General features: G+C 46.1%; 1 protein-coding gene across 1 annotated transcript in view; it reads left to right on the top strand.

Moving 5' to 3' along the window:
- MYO10 (myosin X) overlaps positions 1-18,233 on the top strand; it is a 211,565-nt gene that overhangs the window by 69,951 nt on the left and 123,381 nt on the right. Inside the window, exon 3 of the mRNA XM_059416933.1 lies at positions 18,024-18,182. Within this exon, the coding sequence (XP_059272916.1) occupies positions 18,024-18,182 (159 nt within the window). The remainder of the gene's footprint in view (positions 1-18,023; positions 18,183-18,233) is intronic.

Raw genomic sequence — 18,233 nt, 5'->3', positions numbered from 1 at the left:
GAGGGCAGGTCTGAATTCGTGACTGGGGTCTCCGATCACGAGGGCTGCTGTAGTTCGATGGTCTGTGGAGCTCCTGAAACATAGCCACCCTTTCCACCTTGGAGAAAGTGGAAAAAATAAAAATTGTTCAAATGAAGGCTGACCTCTAGCCCTGCTGTTTCATGGTTACCCAGACATAATTTAAAAGGTACTTGCATGGGGTGCCTGGGTGGCTCAGTGGGTTAAGCCGCTGCCTTCGGCTCAGGTCATGACCTCAGGTTCCTGGGATCGAGTCCCGCATCGGGCTCTCTGCTCAGCAGGGAGCCTGCTTCCTCCTCTCTCTCTCTGCCTGCCTCTCTGTCTACCTGTGATCTCTCTCTGTCAAATAAATAAATAAAATCTTTTAAAAATATAAATAAATAAAAGATACTTGCAGGGTACCTGGGTGGCTCCGTGGGTGAAGTGTCTGCCTTGGGCTCAGGTCATGATCCCAGAGTTCCGAGATCGAGTCCCGCATCGGGCTCCCTGCTCAGTGGAGAGTCTGCTTCTCCCTCTGCCCCTCACCCCGGCCCTCACCCCACTTGTGTGCCCTCTCTCATTCTCTCTTTCTCGTTCTCCCTCTTGCTCTCTCAAATAAATAAAATCTAAAAAAATAAAAAGTATTTGCTGAGGCAAATTTTGGTGTTAATACGAAGTAAAGACATTTTAAGCTGTTTTTCTAAAATCTGAAAAAATCCGTCTGACTATTGCGTTCTAGCCTGCTTAATTAACAGAATCGTTTGTATTGTTAATAATTTGTTCTGACATTTTGTACAGAAATATTGTCTCCATTTTAATAGGCTTAGCTCAGCTTCCAAAATGATTACCTGTAATATCTCAATTCCTCTAATACACAGTGAAAAGACTTAAAACTAAATTCATTTGAAAATGTGCATTGTTCCTGAATAATACTTTTGTGGGGGGTCTGTCTTCAGGGTTATGTAAGCAGCTCCTGCACATTTTAATTCACTTCTTTTTTATTTCTTAAGTAAAGATACACTACTCTTCCTTTGTTGAATCTTTTCCCCCCTTATGTTGGTTTTAACTTTCTTTGTAGCAGCCAATTTAAATAAGGGCTTATATGCTATTTTGTTGTTGTACTGTGTTGGCAATTATAGCATCTCTCTGAAGATAAATTCCTGGTTGTAGTAAGTACTAGACTCCAGCATTTTTCACAAGGGCTTAGGGGAACACGAAATAATCGAGTGTCGCCAGTGAAACGTGAAGCAAGGCATCTCTTGGGCAGGTATGGTTGAACTCTCCTGCGTTTGGTTTTCGTTTTAATCGCCATGTTGTGGTCTATCCGTAGGAAACCTGGCCAGAGACCGTCAGACCTTGCTCCATTGTGCTCATCCACTGTGTTCATATATATATATTTTTTTAACCTGGTGGCCCACACTCCTGTCCTTCCTCCCTTGTTCACGAAACTTGGAACTGAAATACACAAGAGCCTCTTACAACTGTAACCACGTGGTTTGCGGAGTATAGGGCGTGGCAGAACCGTGGCTTTGACCCCTGGTCTTTCAGGTGATGTGGAGTGTGTGCTCTTTGGTGTTTTAACTACCTAAGCACTGACTTGGTACCCAAGTCTCTCAATTCTTATAAATTTTCTGTTTCCCTGAAATGTACTCCTCAATCTCCCAAGCACAAAAATCCCGAAACTCGTCTTCTTCCTTGATGTTCAGTTTGTCGATATCCTGAAGATCCTTCCCTGTGTGCTGTGAGCCGCTTGAACTCCAATCCACATCCATTCGTGCTGGCTGCTTTATGGACCCGCTTCCTGATTTCTCTTTCCCCACCCTGTCACACGTGGGTATGTAAGTGTCAGGAGTAATAATGGCACCTGTTAAGCATGGCTGGTATCTGCTCCAGTTACCTTCTGTTAATCTCAGGTCCCCAGACTGTGCCTCTGCGTGGACATTGTGGTCTCAGATGCTGTCCAGTGGTTCCCAGTTGTCCCCTACACCGTGGTCATCGTAGCTGATCGCCACAACCCAGTTTCCTGACTCCACCCAGAGCTCTCCCCGGTCATAGCCCCTGGAGGGAAGGGCTTGGGTGTCTCATCCATCCATTCTGCTGGTAGCTCTTCACACTGGACCCCCACCAGGTCTAGCCTCGGCCTGGGACTCGTCCCGGGTCTTATGCACTGACTCAGGCCCCTTCTTCTGGTGCTGTGCCGAGGCTCTGTGGATCTGCCTAGGTGTTCAGGGAAATTGCAGAACTCAGTTCAAAATGGGACGCCCGGCTGGTGTAGTCAGTGGAGCGTGTGATTCCGGATCTCAGGGTTGTGAGTTCGAGCCCCATGTTGGGTGTAGGGATTACTTAAAAATCTTCCTTAAAAAAAAAATTTGTTTTGGGGGCACCTGGGTGGTTCAGTGGGTTAAAGCCTCTGCCTTTGGCTCAGGTCAAAATCTCAGGGTCCTGGGATCAAGTCCCGCATGGGGCTCTCTGCTCAGCAAGGAGCCTGCTTCCTCCCTCTCTCTCTCTCTGCCTGCCTCTCTGCCTACTTGTGATCTCTCTGTCAAATAAATAAACAAAATCTTTTAAAAAATTGTTTTTTAATTCCTAAAAAAATTTTTTTTAAAGCAAGGTAAACAGTGCTGTTTATGTTTATAAGTCACAAGGACTGTCACACTATAACACCTTGTGGGGGAATGAAGCAAATGACACTTCTTAGCTTTCTTGGGACATGCTGCAACCCACCCTGGTACTCATGGGAAAGTTACTCTGTCACTTTCAGTCTAAGGTACTTGCTTATCAGTGTTTGTCTTCACGTTTTGGGGGAAGGATTTTTTTTGCAAAAACCTACTGAGCACAATTTGCTCTCACAGTTACTGGTTTGGGCATAGCGTGTTTTCTTAAAGAATCCTGAACAGGGATTCTTAGTTTGGGCGTTAATTCAGAATTCTATAATTCTCTGCAGAGTGTATAAAGTTTCTGGAAGTTCTGATTTCACTTTGTTTTTGCCTGAATCAATACTGACTGTATTTGAGAGAGAAGCTGAACAAAGTGCTACACTATTTGATTCATTAACATTACAGCCGTCCTAGACAGATGGGAAGCACCTTGCACTAGAAAGTTTTTATAGAAAGATCTATGGGCATATTTAATATTATTAATAAACAAATATATGGATGTATTTCTTCAGTTCTCAGCTAACTCCATTTAAGGACTTTGGAGGTCCTTACCTATTAAGGATTTATTAGTAGTGTGTCTACTAATTACAGGAAGATCTTTCTCGGGCTTAAGAAAATATTCCTGCAGATTAGAGAAAATCTAGTCTCAGGTATCTTGCAAGAAGAGACCTCGGATCTCTTGCGTGGCAGTCTTTTGCCGGTCTTCACGTGGCAGATTCGCGGAAAGTAAGAAGACCGTTGGGGAGATCACAAAGGAGGCCCATAGCAATGGCCCCCCCTTGTGTGGTGAACACCCATTACTCTCTGCCACCTGTCACTTGATGTCAGGGGACTGTGCATTCAGAAGAGGAAGTGGGAGACGGTACCCTGGCTTCATGCCCAGGCAACATCAGGACAGCGGCAACTTGCACAAATTCGCCCTTGTACAAAATGCCGCCTGAATTGTTGTGAAACCAATGCTCCTGACAGCTTCAGTCCGCTGAAGCGATTCTACTCTTTGGTTATTGTTCAGGAAATAGAACGGGTTGTTTTGAGACACCCCATTCTTCTGAAATAATGGTTAATAAGCTGATTTCAAGTAGAGACCTCTTGTGTCCGCTTTTTAATCGAGAACATGAACTCTCCATGGAAGGAGCTCCCGTGGGCTACGTTTGCAGAAGCCTGTTGACCTTGACACCGGGAGTGGCAAATGTCGTTGAGCACGTGGTGGGCGCTAGCCAAACGCTCCATGTGACTTTGCTCATAGCAACCACAGGAGGTAGGCCTCCTGTTTTCTGATTTCCGGACGTAGAAACGGAGGCACGGAGCGGAGAGGCCTGGTTTCCAAGGCTGTGCAGTCTTGGTCATTTGCGGCGAGGATGTGAGCCAGCATTTGAGCCAGGATCAGTGGGATGCCAGAGACAGTGATCCTAATTGTGGTGACTTGTCACGGGACCACATGTTGGACAGGTGAAGCAAATGATGACTGGTGACTTGTCAAGACTTCTGAGTTTCTCCACCTGAGTTTCTCAGGCGTAGCTTTGTGTATCGGTATTTGCCTGATTTGACCGCATGGGAGATGCCCGGGCTCTGTGTAGCCTGGTGTCTTCCAGCCAGGGGCATTATGACGTTCAGAAACGTGTGGGGTTCTGCCCTGTTGTCACTGAGACTGAACCCAGACGCATTTAGGGGTGAGGGTCTGGGCACTGAACACCTGCCCGGGAGTGGTCAAGATCTGTCCTCTCTGCATGCCACAAGTGCACTTTACCTAAGATGGGGCACTCGGCTGAGGCCCCCGGGTCAGGGATGCAGCTTTTTTACACAAGTGGCATAAAGCCAGGAAGGGTTGGGCTGGTGGCAAGATGGTGGACATGTCCCTGGAGAGGAGCAGCAGGGCAACAAGGTGAAGAGGTGAGGCCACACCCAGACTGCAGGGAACATGGGGGCCGTGACCAGGCTGGTCCTGTTTGAGGGCAACGTGGGCATCGTCAGCCGGATCCTCTTAGCTCCCCCTCCACACCCTCTCCTGCTCCTGGCCTTCTCCTCCCCAGACTGCCTTGAGTTCAGCCTCACCTCTGTGGTCAGCTCTGGGCTTTGGTTTTTACAGGATGGGTCGGTCCACTGGTCATGGGCAGGCTGACCTTGTTCTAGAAATGCTGGTTTGGCCCCATTTCTGCCCTTGGCTCCACCATGCCTCTCTGGTCCCTGCCTTTTAATCAGCAGACTAGGGGTCAGCAGGATGGCTGAGGGGGCCCCAGTATTTGAGGGGCGCTCGGCATGCATCCAGGGAGAGGCTCCCGTGCACTGACTCCCTGGGCCATGTGCCTGGTTCAAGTATTTGTTAATTTAAAAAAAAGAAATCAGCTTTATTGAAATATAATTCACACTCCATAGAATTTACCCATTTAAAGTGCACAGGTCGGGGTGTTGAGTATATTCACAGAGTTGTGCGGTCATCACCATGGTCCGTTTTAGAACATTTTTATCACCTCGAATGGACACCTCAGACCTGTGAGCAGTTGCTCCCCAGCCTCCCCGCCCACCCCAGAGCCTGGCCACCACTGATCAGCTCTGTGGCTCTGACTTTGCTTCTTCCAGACCTGGGCTATAAGGGGAGTCCTAGGACACGTGTCCTTCCCCATCTGACCTCTTTGACTCGCTTTCAAGGTTCACCTGTGTTGTTGTGCGTATCAGTGCTGTGTTCCTTCTCATTCTGGAAGCTGCTCTGTCCTATACCGTGGAGGTGTGCCCTGTGACCTTCTTCCGTTCCTCTGCTGTTGGACGTGTGGGTGGCTTCCACTTTGGGACTAACAAATCACGCTGCTGTGAGCATTCACGCACGGCCGTTTGCGTGGACGCGATTTCATTTCACTTGTGTATATGCCTAGGAGTGGAATTGTCCGTCTGTTTTCCGAAGCAGGTGCATTGTTTCATGTCCCCTCTGGCAGTGGAGGGATTCACTCCCATCCTCTTAATGGCAGCGTATCTAGCTGGCTATCAAGAGATGAAGATAGCATTAACAAATTATGGGAAAACATGCAGAGTGATGAAAGTAGTGTGGATTAAGGCATTCCTAATGCACATCTTGAGATGGAGTCGACGGCTTTGCTTTCAGTGCAGCTCTCCTGGGCTTTCGGATGTCCACCAGGCGGAGGTTGTCCCTTGGTTACTTTTCATCATGGTGCTCTTGACCCATTTCTATCTGCTCCTGTCACATGCAGGCAGTTGGGAGGTTTCTGGTTTTGTCCTTCTCTGTCATCTTTGCCCTGAAAAGGCGGTGAAGGCAGAGCCCTGGTGGTGGCTGCCACCTGAGGGCCTGCGGGTGTGAGTGTGAGCGAAGGTAGGTGTTGGTGGGAGGCTTTCGTGTTGGGTCCGCATCCTGGAGGAGGCACTGCTGTCTGGTTGAATGGTGACCACTTGGTGGTGACAGAGACACTGTGGGGCCCCCTTGTCCTTTTTATACTGTGTTTTGACTCTGTAACATTCTAAAGTAGAAATTTGAAGAGATGCAAGCTTATTATAAGGATATCGATCATCAGAAAGGAAGGCTCTCCAAACCCCGCTTTTGGGAAAGCTAAGGGGAGGAGGATGATATTGACAAAAACATGGCCGTGTTTATCCTCATGGCTTTGGCTCTCAAGTCTGAGATTTCAACCAGATTCCGTTAAGTTTCTAAACCTCAGGTGCTCTGGCTTTTTGGATATTCAGGCCAGATTTCCCGTAGAAGATGTGCAGGGATTTTATTTCCTGTAGTTACTTGCAGAGAAACAATTCCTTGTTGGCACTTTCAGAGGAAAGACAAGTGTGTTCTTAGGTTGCTCATGGTTCCTGTATTAGCAAAAATATCTCAGTACATGGTATTTTCTCATTAAATATACTTTTTAAAAATGAGATCTTTGCCATCTTTACTTAGTGATCTATTATTTTTTTCCAGTCTGTTCTCTGTCAGGCCTTCTGCCTCTTTTTCATCTTTCCAGTATTTCCAGTAGAGTTTTCTGCCATTTCTAGAGATTTCCTTGGCAGGGGGGTGGGGTTGGCATCCGGGGGCAGGGTGGGAGCTTAATATTCCATGTTCTGATTTGTTGTGCTTTGTCTCTGGCATTTCCTTTCACCTGAGTGGTATGTTTTCTCCTAGTTCTTGTACCACAACTTTGAGTCAAGCAGATCTCTTGTGCCTTTGTGGTTATTTAGCCACACTGACTTTTGGTTTCAATCTGGACTCATTCCGATTCTATTTGTTCACTGAATTAAATAAGTGCTTTGAGGTTGTGTCTCTTCTTACTTGACACTTGGAAATGAATGGCCTGCAAAAAATATGGTGCTTACAGCTAGGATCCATAAAACTATTTTGACTCCGGTTTTCAACTCTGAGATGTACACATACTTGGCTCAAATATGCCTTTTTCATTTCACTTAAGAGCAGCCAAGGAATTACTGTCATTCAGTTTAAGGCTGTCCCAAAGCAGCCAGTAAATGCAAAACATTGATTTACAGCTCAGCTTTGGGAGTTGGGTTGTCGATGACCGACGCAGGGTGCTGATGATGTGATCTCAGCAGCGTGGAAGCACAGCTGGGGCTCATCCCATTAGCAAATGATTTGTAAGCAGCTACTGGTGCCAGACATGAGGACTCGGAGGTTTCCGTGAGATGAGACCGAAGTCCTCGCAGATGAGTCCAGTATGAGGATAGCGGCACGCCCCCGACAACAATGGTATGGTGATTCGGTCCTGCCCTCCTTCCCACCAACCCATATCCAGCCCCAGAGCCTCATCGTGGTGCCCCAGGAAATCAGCACTTCTACTCTGGAGCGGAATGTTCTGTCAGTCCTGGTTCCTCCGGAGGGATGAGACAGAGGAGATTACAGCCTGGTGCGGAGAGGGACAGGAGAGGTTCTGTCCAAGGTGCTGTGGGAAAGAAGGGCGCCCCGGCCAGGCTGGGCGTGGTGGGGGAGGCTTGGAAGAGGGATGACGTGGAGGAGTGCGGGATGGACCCCGGGACTGTTCACTGAGTGTGGAACCCAGCGAGGTGGGAGAGGGGACGGGAAACTAGGTCTGCCCAATGTGGCTGGAGTCAGCATGGTGGGAGAAGTAGCGGGGGCCACGCAGGAAAGCCGTTGCAGGGAAACCACAGTAAGATTATTCTTCATCCTAGAAGTGACCAGGAACAAACAGAATTCCAGGCAGTGCATGGTCTGGTCAGATGATGTCACTGGTAACAGGAACACAGCCATCAGTGAAGTATTTGAGTTGCTTGCTGAGGACCAAGAGCTGTGCTAAATCTGTCCGGGGCATTCTCTTGCTGTGATCTCATCACCGTTCTGAGGCATGGGTGTTATCCTTATTTTATAGATGATGAGCTGAGGGCTACGATGTGGAGTAACCAGAGTTGGGTAGGGTTGTTTGCGGTGGGAAGCAGAGTGGGTTTAAGTCCATCAACGTCTATGCTGCTCAGACTTGAGCTGTGTCCCCTAAAAGATCCTAGTTGATCCCAGTTTGGGAAACACCAGCCCAAGCAACCAGAATTTCATCTCTCAAAATGTCTTTCAAGTCGAAGTTATTAGTGCCAAGAAAATTTGACTTTAAAACTGGTGGGAAAAAAACTTTTTTAATCATTAAAATTAAGATTTTTATTTATTTATTTATCAGAGAGAGAGAGAGAGCACAGGCAGACAGAATGGCAGGCAGAGGCAGAGGGAGAAGCAGGCTCCCTGACGAGCAAGGAGCCCGATGTGGGACTCGATCCCAGGACGCTGGGATCATGACCTGAGCCGAAGGCAGCTGCTTAACCAACTGAGCCACCCAGGCGTCCCCCTAATCATTAAAATTAAAACTCAACATTAAAAAATGTTCCTTGGACTCCAATTTGAGAATGATTAGATTCCTGCCATGGGACACTGGGGGCAGACGAACTAATTAGGAAGAAGTCATGGGGGGTCTCGGATGAAAAATGTAGGTTTGGGGGAGGAAGTGGAGAGCAGATATGGATTCTAGGCGATGTTGCTCATCTAATCTAGGACTTATAGAAGATGTCGTGGCCAGCAGTGGGCAGGGATCTTAGACTCGAGTTTCAAGGTTGGGGAGCTGGTGATGGTGTCATTACTTAGAAAGGGGAAAGGGGATAGGCACAGGGTAAGATATGCAGGTCCGTTTTTGGTTTTGAGTGCAGAGGTGTGTGCATAAAGACGCTTTTGAAACACCAAGATAGTTTGGAATTACAGGAATAATGGTGATTCTATACCAGAGTTCAAGTTCATGCTGTCAGGGTCTAGGCTTCTGACTCAGAAGGAAAGGATCAGAAAGGAACACTTAGAATTAGAACAAGGGCCGGGACATTAGGACCAGGAATAAGGAACCTCAGAAGTGAAAGCTGGTGAACCAGTTGTCTCACACACATGGAGTGAGGAATTGGGGCCCCTGGGCATGGGAATCCATGCCTGGCTTTGTGGTCTCTCTCAGCTGAAACTTACCAGGCTTAATGCAAGTGGATCAGAGGAGAAACCCTTACTCCTTCTGATAGCTGGTGACTCTTGGGGGGAAGGGGTGAACTATGTCATGTTGCGGCCAGCCCCTGGCCTGTCATTTGGCTGCAGCCTCAGGAGACTGCAGAAAGTCGATGGGCCACAGAAATGTCGAGTCCACTGCACAATTCCACTGAAATCTCATCAAAAGCCACATCATACACACCTCGTCTCCCAGGGTGTGAGGGAAATGACAACAGTGCCTCACTTTCAGCTCCCACCTGTCAGATTTAACCTCTCCATTGCATGACACAGGGGGTTAAAATCATCTTCATATCAGTGTTCTGCTACTTAAGCCTACCTGCTGAGTTTGCTAGATAACAGACACCCGGATACAGATAAAAGATTGATATTTTCTATTTCAAAGACAAACTGGTTTGTGGGATTAAGCCATTTAAATTGTCATCGGGTTTTCAGGGCCTCTGGGTACAAAACCAAAATAAGGCAAAGGGCTGGAGAGAGAGAGACAGGGCATTAGTGATGGCTGACGGTGTGCACAAGACACACTGATGATCGTCCCTCATTTGATTCCCAGGCAGGGGATGAAACAGTATTGCTCATTGTTTTGAGGATGAAGTCACAGCGGATCAGAGAGGTTAGGAAACCTGCGCCATGGCACACAGCACAGCTAGCACTGAATTCCTCGGGATTGTGGAAAAGCACACGTGTTAGAGTCAGACCTAAAGGGACCCCAGTTCGGAGATAGCCTTTTGAATTCATTTATTTACCCTCTCCAGTTCCCTCATTTGCCATTGGTGTCAGACTGTGAGCTGGATTCCGGGCGTACAACAGTGATTTAAATGGCTCATCCTTCCAAGAGCTTAGCGATCCCCGAGAGATCAGAAACATGAATGGGTAATCTCCACCTGGGTGGCTAGAACAGAGACAATTCCCTGGGTATGGTGGGCACTAGCCACGTGGAAGGGAAGAGCAGATACAAAGACAAGGTCATGCAGGGCACCTGCTAAGTGGGGAGTGTGTGGGGCAAGGGCAAGGTGTGTGTATATGAGGGGCCCTGTGCCCTGCAGTGACACTTGGTCTCTGACCTGAAGGAACTGGGGCCTGCAGAAGCAGCTACGGTGGGGGCAGACATTTCTCTTCCTACTCATAAACAGTTCATGTCAAGCACGACACTGCAATTGTTTTTCTAGAGAAACAGAAGAAATCTCAGTATGAAACCTGATTCAATGAGTCCAGCCTCCTAGAAACCCCATGGGAAAACTAAGCCTGAATCCCTTCTAGGAATCATCGCTACCAACACTGTTGTCCTTCACATGGAGGGTTTCCTTCTGCCTTCCAGTGCACCAGCAGCACCCCACCGAGCGGATGGGCGTTGACGCACACAGCCCAGTGAGGATGGGAGGTCCCGGCAGGTCTGCCCCTGAGCAGTAGACCTTAGCCACCGAGCACAAATCCGCCTGATGATACTGTGGAGTTTACAGGCCGACTGATAGGATTAAGAGTCTGAGAATCTAAAACACCAGGAAGCTAATCTGTGGACAGTACATCTGCCCGTGGAGACCATTCAGTGAGCAATGCCAAGAGCAACCAAGTTGCTCGCATGGGCTGCGGCCTGCCCGTGAGGGAGGCCTGGGTGATACACCAGCCCTGACCTCTGCTGGCGGACATCAGAGAAAAAAGTCACCTCCCAGAGCCGGCGGGTGCAGTCAGAAGGAAAGCCTAACACACTCACACACAGGAGAGAACATGCTGGGTTTTGCTAGTTAAGGAAATCCTCTCCAGAGGACAAGAAGATCTTAAATTGGAATTTATAAGCAACATTCAGGAATTGTGATTTTTATAGAAGAATGACGTACATCTTTTAAATGTCAGACTACGTGACGTTTTTATTCATAAAAGAAGTTTTCGGGAAAATCTGACAAAAGTCACACTCTTGGCTCCAGCTGTGGTAGGGGGCATCTTGCAAAGCTCTCTTGTGTACATCACGGGACATTCACGCCCCGTAAGCCAGTCTTTCCACCTTGAAGAATTGAGTGTCAAGAAAAAGATCACTTGAGGCAAATATTTTTTTTCAAATATACTAAATGACAATTAATTTATACTATGCATGTGGTATAATCCTATGTTTTATTTTTAAAATGTGTGCACACAGGAACACACACCAGTATCCGCGTGCACAGATACACACCGGCAACTGTACTCCTGGGCATTCATTCTATCTAAATCAAAACTTAGGTTTGCACAAAAACGTACACACACGTGTTCTTAGCCATGCTATGTATTTAAGGCAAAAGCTGGAAAAAGTGACTCCTAGAAGGTTACATGGGGTATGATCCCGTTTATATCATATTCTTGAAATGACAAAACTAGAGAGAATGGAGGACAGATTGGTGGTTGCCAGAAGTTAGGAAGAGAGTAGGTCGGAGACAGTATTGGGACTGGCTTTAAACAAGCCGCATGCTGAGTCCTAGGGCTGACGGAAAGGTTCTGTATCTCAACTCTGTGTCCAGAGCCTCGTTGTGCTATTGTGCTTGGTTTTGTGGGATGTTGTCACTGAGAAAAAGCAGATAAAGGGTATCTGGAATCATTCTGTATGACCACTCACAAACACATGCGGAGCTATAATGACCTCAAAACCAAAAGTCTAATTACAAAAATGTTTAAAAATGCATGCAGAAAATCTGAAAGCAAATATATCAGAACTCCAGTAATGGATCACAAGCTTGTAGGTGTTTTGGACCTTCCTTATACTTTTTTATCTTTCCCATTTTCTCAAAGTTCAAAACATTTCTAACCTTAAAAAAAAAAAAAAAAGTTCTATCAAAATCACTATCAGTTAACATATCTGGATACACTAAACTGATTCGATTCACTTTAAAAAGAACTATTAGTGCTACTTTAACAACATTCCGGAAGCTGATATTTGGTTTCCGTGATTGCTCATCGCAGCCACAGGGGAGGAAGCAGAAGCCTTCGCCTCTGTCGTGGATCGTAGTAGCCATCATGAATTCATGAGCCAATAAATGAATGAAGATGGAAATTAAATTGAGAGAGGCATCCCCAGAAATGAAGTTGAATCCAGAGAAAACCCAAACAGGGCCAGCCATATTTGTGCAAAGGGGTCAAAATAGAAAGTGTACATCAGTTTTTCATCAAATGACGTACAGGCTCAGATGGTCCTAAAAACCATAGAACTAACTCTGCACCCCTCCCTTTTGCTCACTCCCTACTTCATCCATCTGGTCTCTGGGCTCGTGTCTAAGAATTCTGGGCTTATCTGTCTATGCAAAGATGATTGGTGCATTTCCTTTTGGAATGTTCTATGTTCTTCCTTGCATGATTCCCCCTTCGTAGGAATAGATACTTTGTATTCAGCCTTCATTTGTGTCACTCTGACTTTTACCTACATCATTTTGTTTAGTTTTCATGATGAGTCTGAGTTATGGTTATTAACATTCTTATTTTGCTAGTGGGAGAAAAAAAATCACAGGCCAGAGCAGGTGTAAGTACCTTGCCCATTTCCCCTAAGCTCTTAGAGGCGTAGATCTAGGAGAAATGAATCCTGCCAGACCTGCCTCCAGTGCCCCAAGGCCGTGTTTTGATCGTTACCCCCACTCTACCTCTCCTTATACATTGTACCCAATTTGAAACCCAGGACCGTTTATTCCATGCTGCTGGAGTCTGTATGGTGGGCCAAGACTGGCTCTGGGGAGCAAGGTAGGCATGCATCTTGCCCTCGTAGACTTTTCGAACCATGGTTCACAACCCATATTAGGTGTGAAGTTGGTTCAGAGGGTCACAGCGTTTAAAAGAAACAGAGTAGAAAATACCGAGATGCACCAGACATCAGACAAGTATTTTTATGAAACTGTGTGTATGGTAGTTGACAGGATAAAACATTTCTCTCTCTCTTTTTTTTTTTTTTTTAAGATTTTATTTATTTATTTGACAGAGAGAGATCACAAATAGGCAGAGAGGCAGGCAGAGAGAGAGGAGGAAGCAGGCTCCCCGCTGAGCAGAGAGCCTGATGCAGGGCTCAATCCCAGAACCCTGAGATCATGACCTGAGCTGAAGGCAGAAGCTTAACTCACTGAGCCAGCCAGGCGCCCCAGGACAAAACATTTCTAACTGTAGGTTGTGGTCAAATGAGATGAAAGAGACTGACGTGGGGTCCCAGAGTGGGGGACCCAGAGATGGTTTTTAAGCAAGAAAGATGACGGATTAGATAAACAGTTACAGGCTGTCCTAGGATCTAAGAAGACGGTACACACAACAGAATAAGGAAGAAACTGGCATGGTATCCTTCTCCGCACTGACTCTCCCGGAGAGGGTCACCTTGGGGCTGAGATCTCAAGGAGAAGCAATGCTTGTGGCCAAAACACGGGACAGCTGCCCTGGGCAGGGTAGGAACAAAGTAGAAAGAACTGGACCATAGTATCTGACCATAATATAGTACAAGTAGAAAATAATAATGCAGATAAAAGCCAACGCCAATGCCTAGACACCGTCTCATCCTCACCACCATCACCCTCTCACCTCAGGTCAAATGAGGAAGAACAAAAACTAAATTGCAGAATACCATCATGCTGACCTTTGGTTAACCTCTCTTCGATGTTTTTCTTTGTTTCTAGATTTTTTTATATTTTGTGAAAGGTTTTGTTTATAGGCATTGGCTCATTTACATCTTTTTTTTTTTTCCTGGTGTCTACCTAGACCTCTGGTTCATTGGTCTTTCTAGACCATGCTGTCTCAACATAGCGCTCTGACATTTGGGCTGAATAATTCTGTGTTGTGTATCAGCATTTTTGGCCCTTCCAGACCTGATGCTAATAGCACCCTCCTCTTCCCCTGGTTCTGATGACCAGAAATGTCTACAGACATAGCCCCAGGTCCAGGGAGCAGAGCAGGGGCACTGGCCTGAGAATGTTCTAGCAGAAATTCTGGGATACAGTGAGAGGGGTTTGCCCAGATTGAGAACACCCTGCGTCCCATCTGACCATCGGGAGGACTTGACAGGGTCACTTTCTTTTTCCTTTCTCTCCAATTGGAACAGTTAAATGTTAGGACTGGGGCTTCTAATGACTTGTCATAAGAGAAGTCTTGTGTATGTCTAAAACTGTTTGTTACAGGAACTCTAGCTCCACGTGCTGGGAGTTTCCTTGCGATATAGGTGCTGTCCTGTCCTAAGGTTAAACATAAAAGTGGATTGACAGTGGTTCAGCTATTTTTCATTTAATTAATTGACTCCCCACCTTTTGAGCTTATGTAGAAGTGGACCGAGCATTAGACAAGTCTTCCAAGTCATTTTTCCAATACTGTCGATTGGTTTCCTTTGTTCTGCTCCCATGCTTAATCCAGTCCGTCTTGTGACCAGTGGCTTGTATTTCTGTAACAGGAGCTATTTGTTCTGAGGCTGCGTTTTTTCTAAATTGGTTTCCTGTGTATTAATCTTCCAAATTTTCCTCCACTTCTTAACCTTACCACCTTTCTCCTAGTATATGCTCCGTTAAAGTAACTCCATTTTTTTTTTTTTCTGAGTTGGGTTTTACGGAATATATTTTGTTACTGTATTTTGGCGGCTGTTCCCCTAAAAATTCCTATAAAAAGAATTCCATTCTTTAAACCTAGAGTTTTCCTGCCATGTAGGATTAATTTTGTGTAACTAATATTCTGTTAATTGTTGCACATACCGATGACTTTTGATGCTTTGAGGGACTCTCCTTAAAGAATTCTTGAATAAGATTGTGGGTCTCTGTAATCCTTTGAAATCTTTCTAAATTAAATCAGGTGCTTATTCAACCACTACACATTAACACACTGAATGCAGGGGGATGGTTCCATCTCTTGCTTCCGTAGGGTCTCTGCTTCGATACGACCCTATCATGAGGCTGTCCTCATATCTGGTCTACCAGATATGGTACTTAGTCCCTTTACTCTCATTCATGTCTTCATAAACATTCGTCCCCATCCATGCTAGATATTTACGTGTGTATTTGATTGTATTTTCTTCCCCTTGTTGGAATGTAAGCTATATTTCCAATGCTTAGACCACGCCAGTAAATATTGGCGTGAATGAATGGATTTCCTTAGTTTATCAGATACGTACTTAGCACCTGCAGTACACCATGCACCATTCTAGAATTTTTACACATATTAACCCATCTCTGAAGCGACAGTTATCCTGGCCTTGCCTTCACAAACACATTTTCTCTACTATTCTACTTTTCTGGAGATGATTGTCTTTTGAGCAGCTCCTGTCCTCTGTCTTGGTTCTGTCTTTCCTGTTCATGGTCTCTTGCTTATGTAACTATTTCCTTCAATCATGATTCTGTCTCCTTGAGGCCATGGAAGGACTGGTTCCTGTTCTCTGGATTTGCCCACTCCCAAAATGGGCCCGTGGCCACGTTTGACGCACAGGGCGCTCCTGAAAACCTGAGGTCAAGTGTACAAAGGTGGGGAACTCTGCAGTGTGTAGCCGTCCCCTTCGGTGCTGTGTGCCCAGCTCTGGACTTCAGTCCACACGTTGTCTTATATTCTCAGCGCATTGAAAAAGACCAGTGTTTACATATGACATAAATATTTGTGTGTGTGTGTAATTTTTTAGTCTCTCAGTGTTGTAGGCTGTGCGTGATTATTTCCAAAAGTCAGAATCAATGTAAATACAGAGGACAATTTTAGTATTCTAAATTATTTCTGTCCTCAAATTCTGGAATTCTCCATGTACGGAGGGACATTTAGTTGGAAGAGTTGTTTCCACATTGGGAAGGACTTGATGATGATGAGTCTTGAAGGGGGCCTGAGCAGGAGACAGTCGGGGTACCTTATCGTCTTTCCTATAAGAACCTTTTCCTGGGAACCTGCGCAACCATTGCGCCCACTGTGTTGGCTGGAGTTTTGAGCAAGCAGCGTGAGAAGAGCCCCCCAGTGTATGCTAGGAGCAGGGAGGGGACGCAGGACTCTTCCCTGCACTCCTGGGCTGGCTGGGAGTTTGCGGCGCCAAATTTCTGCTTCTGCTACCTCCCTACCCCTACAGTCATTGCAGATAGAAGACCCACGTACCAGCCCAGGGGTTAGTGTTTCCAGAAAACCTGCTTGTGGCGCCTGGGTGGCTCAGTCAGTTAGGCATCTGCCCTTGGTTCAGGACGTGGTGTCAGGGTCCTGGGACCGGGCCCTGCATCGGGCTCCCTGCTCAGTGGAACGTCTGCTTCTCCCTCCTTCTCTGCCTTTCTCCCCTGCTCATGCTCTCTCTTTCTCTCAAGTGAATATATAAGACATAAAAAAAGAAAAAACTGCCTGAATTGGCATCATTGGCATGTAGCAAGCTGGGGAAGAGCAGAGCGTTTTAGCTGCTCACTTCTGGGGTTTTCCAGATTGCCCCAAGACAATTTCAACTCTTGGCCTAAATTTGTTTCTTTAATTTTCTTCCCCAGGGTTTGAGTTAGAATGGAAGGTCAGTGTCTTAAAAATACATCCACACTCTTGAATGTTCCAGCGCATTGTTTTCCTTCAATACTTGTTTCTTGGCTGTGGTACCCACTCACCCTGCACTCCCAGGCCTGTCCTACCCTTTGGGTCCTTACGTGGCGGGGTTGGCTGCCTCGCCAGGAGGCGGGGCCGCCGGGGCTGGCGCATCTCCTGGTGGATGTCTGCGCCCAGGGAGGAGCTGGGGAGCGTGGCCGGCCTTGAGAAGAGAGGGTCGGCTCTCTGCCCTCGGGTAGAGCAGCTTCCTGAGACTGGGTTTGGCCAACTCTTGTGGTTCATGTGGCAGAAATGCCACTGCGGAAGTTTTATTTTTTCTCTAGAAAAATAAAACATGCCATTTTTCCTGACTTCTCAAAACCATTGGATTGGTACTTTGGCTTCCCGTAGTGTGTCATTCTCTTTTGCAATAACATACTGTTTGTTGCCATGTAGGCAAGTGGTCGATATTTAAAAACAGAATTCCCCAATTAGGAGGTTCTGCAGATACTGTTCCAGAAAGTCGTCGTGTGTATGTGTACATGGTAAGGACATGTGCGTGGGAAGACTGCATTTTCCATGTTCTTCAAGTCCTCTCTATATCTTTGTGTTCTTTAGAGATGAACATTGGAAAAGTGTAAAATGAATAATTATAAACTCCGTCATCAAATGATTTTGTTATGTACATGAATTTGCAGCAAAGCTAGCCAAAATTTGCTTAACAGGTGCAGCTGACTTAGTATGGTGGATCCTCTACCAAATCAGTAGCGACAAAAAAGCACTGAGTAGATTTTAGAAATACCTGCAGATTCAGTGATCAGTCTTAGCCACATCTGAGTTTGTCATGTTCACGCTAACACACGTATGTGGCCCTCATCAGTGGTCTTTGGAATGTTAAGGAAGACAGGTGTCAAGCAAGCAAACTGATTTTATTTTAAATCCAAGAAGGGATTTAAGGATAATTTTTAACATATTCCTGTGACGATGTGTTCCAGCATTTGAACAGAGGCATATGTGAACAACTAGGGCTCTATGGTGAATGGACGAGCTGTTATGACGAAGCTTTGAAATATATTGTATGATCCCATGTGAGACATGGCACAACGAAGCCAAACTACTTAAAAGTTTGGTTAGCCAGTTTCTAAACTGTTACCAATTTATAGCAATTGGAGAAATAGGTGGGGAAGTGAACCACAATTTTATGATTTCTGCGATTCTCAAGGGATGGCTAATGCTTGAACTCGTGTCTTTGAGGAGTATTTAATTGCAGTTGTCAAATAATCGCTTCCTTTGAAAGTAGGTAAGTGGCACAGAGAAAATGAAGACATTCTCTGTAGTAATACTCTCTACTGGCCAGTTCAGGATTTTGTGCTGAAATTGTGCTGAGATTGTACTTCTCTGGGGAGACTGTCCACTGCTGATCTCTAAACCACTGAATTCATTCTGCCCATCAGGTGTTCACGTACAAGCAGAGCACCATTACACACCAGAAGGTGACCGCTATGCACCCCATGAATGAGGAGGGCGTGGATGACATGGCCACTTTGACGGAGCTCCACGGGGGATCCATCATGCATAACTTATACCAGCGATATAAGAGAAATCAAATATATGTAAGTTCCACTTGAATTCTCTGTAAAAATCCCTCAAGTCCGAGTGAATGT

The sequence above is a fragment of the Mustela nigripes genome, chromosome 12, assembly GCF_022355385.1.
Source record: "Mustela nigripes isolate SB6536 chromosome 12, MUSNIG.SB6536, whole genome shotgun sequence".
Classification (NCBI taxonomy): Eukaryota; Metazoa; Chordata; class Mammalia; order Carnivora; family Mustelidae; genus Mustela; species Mustela nigripes.
Note: the sequence above shows the minus strand (reverse complement) of the source record. Positions and strands in the feature narration are given on the sequence as shown.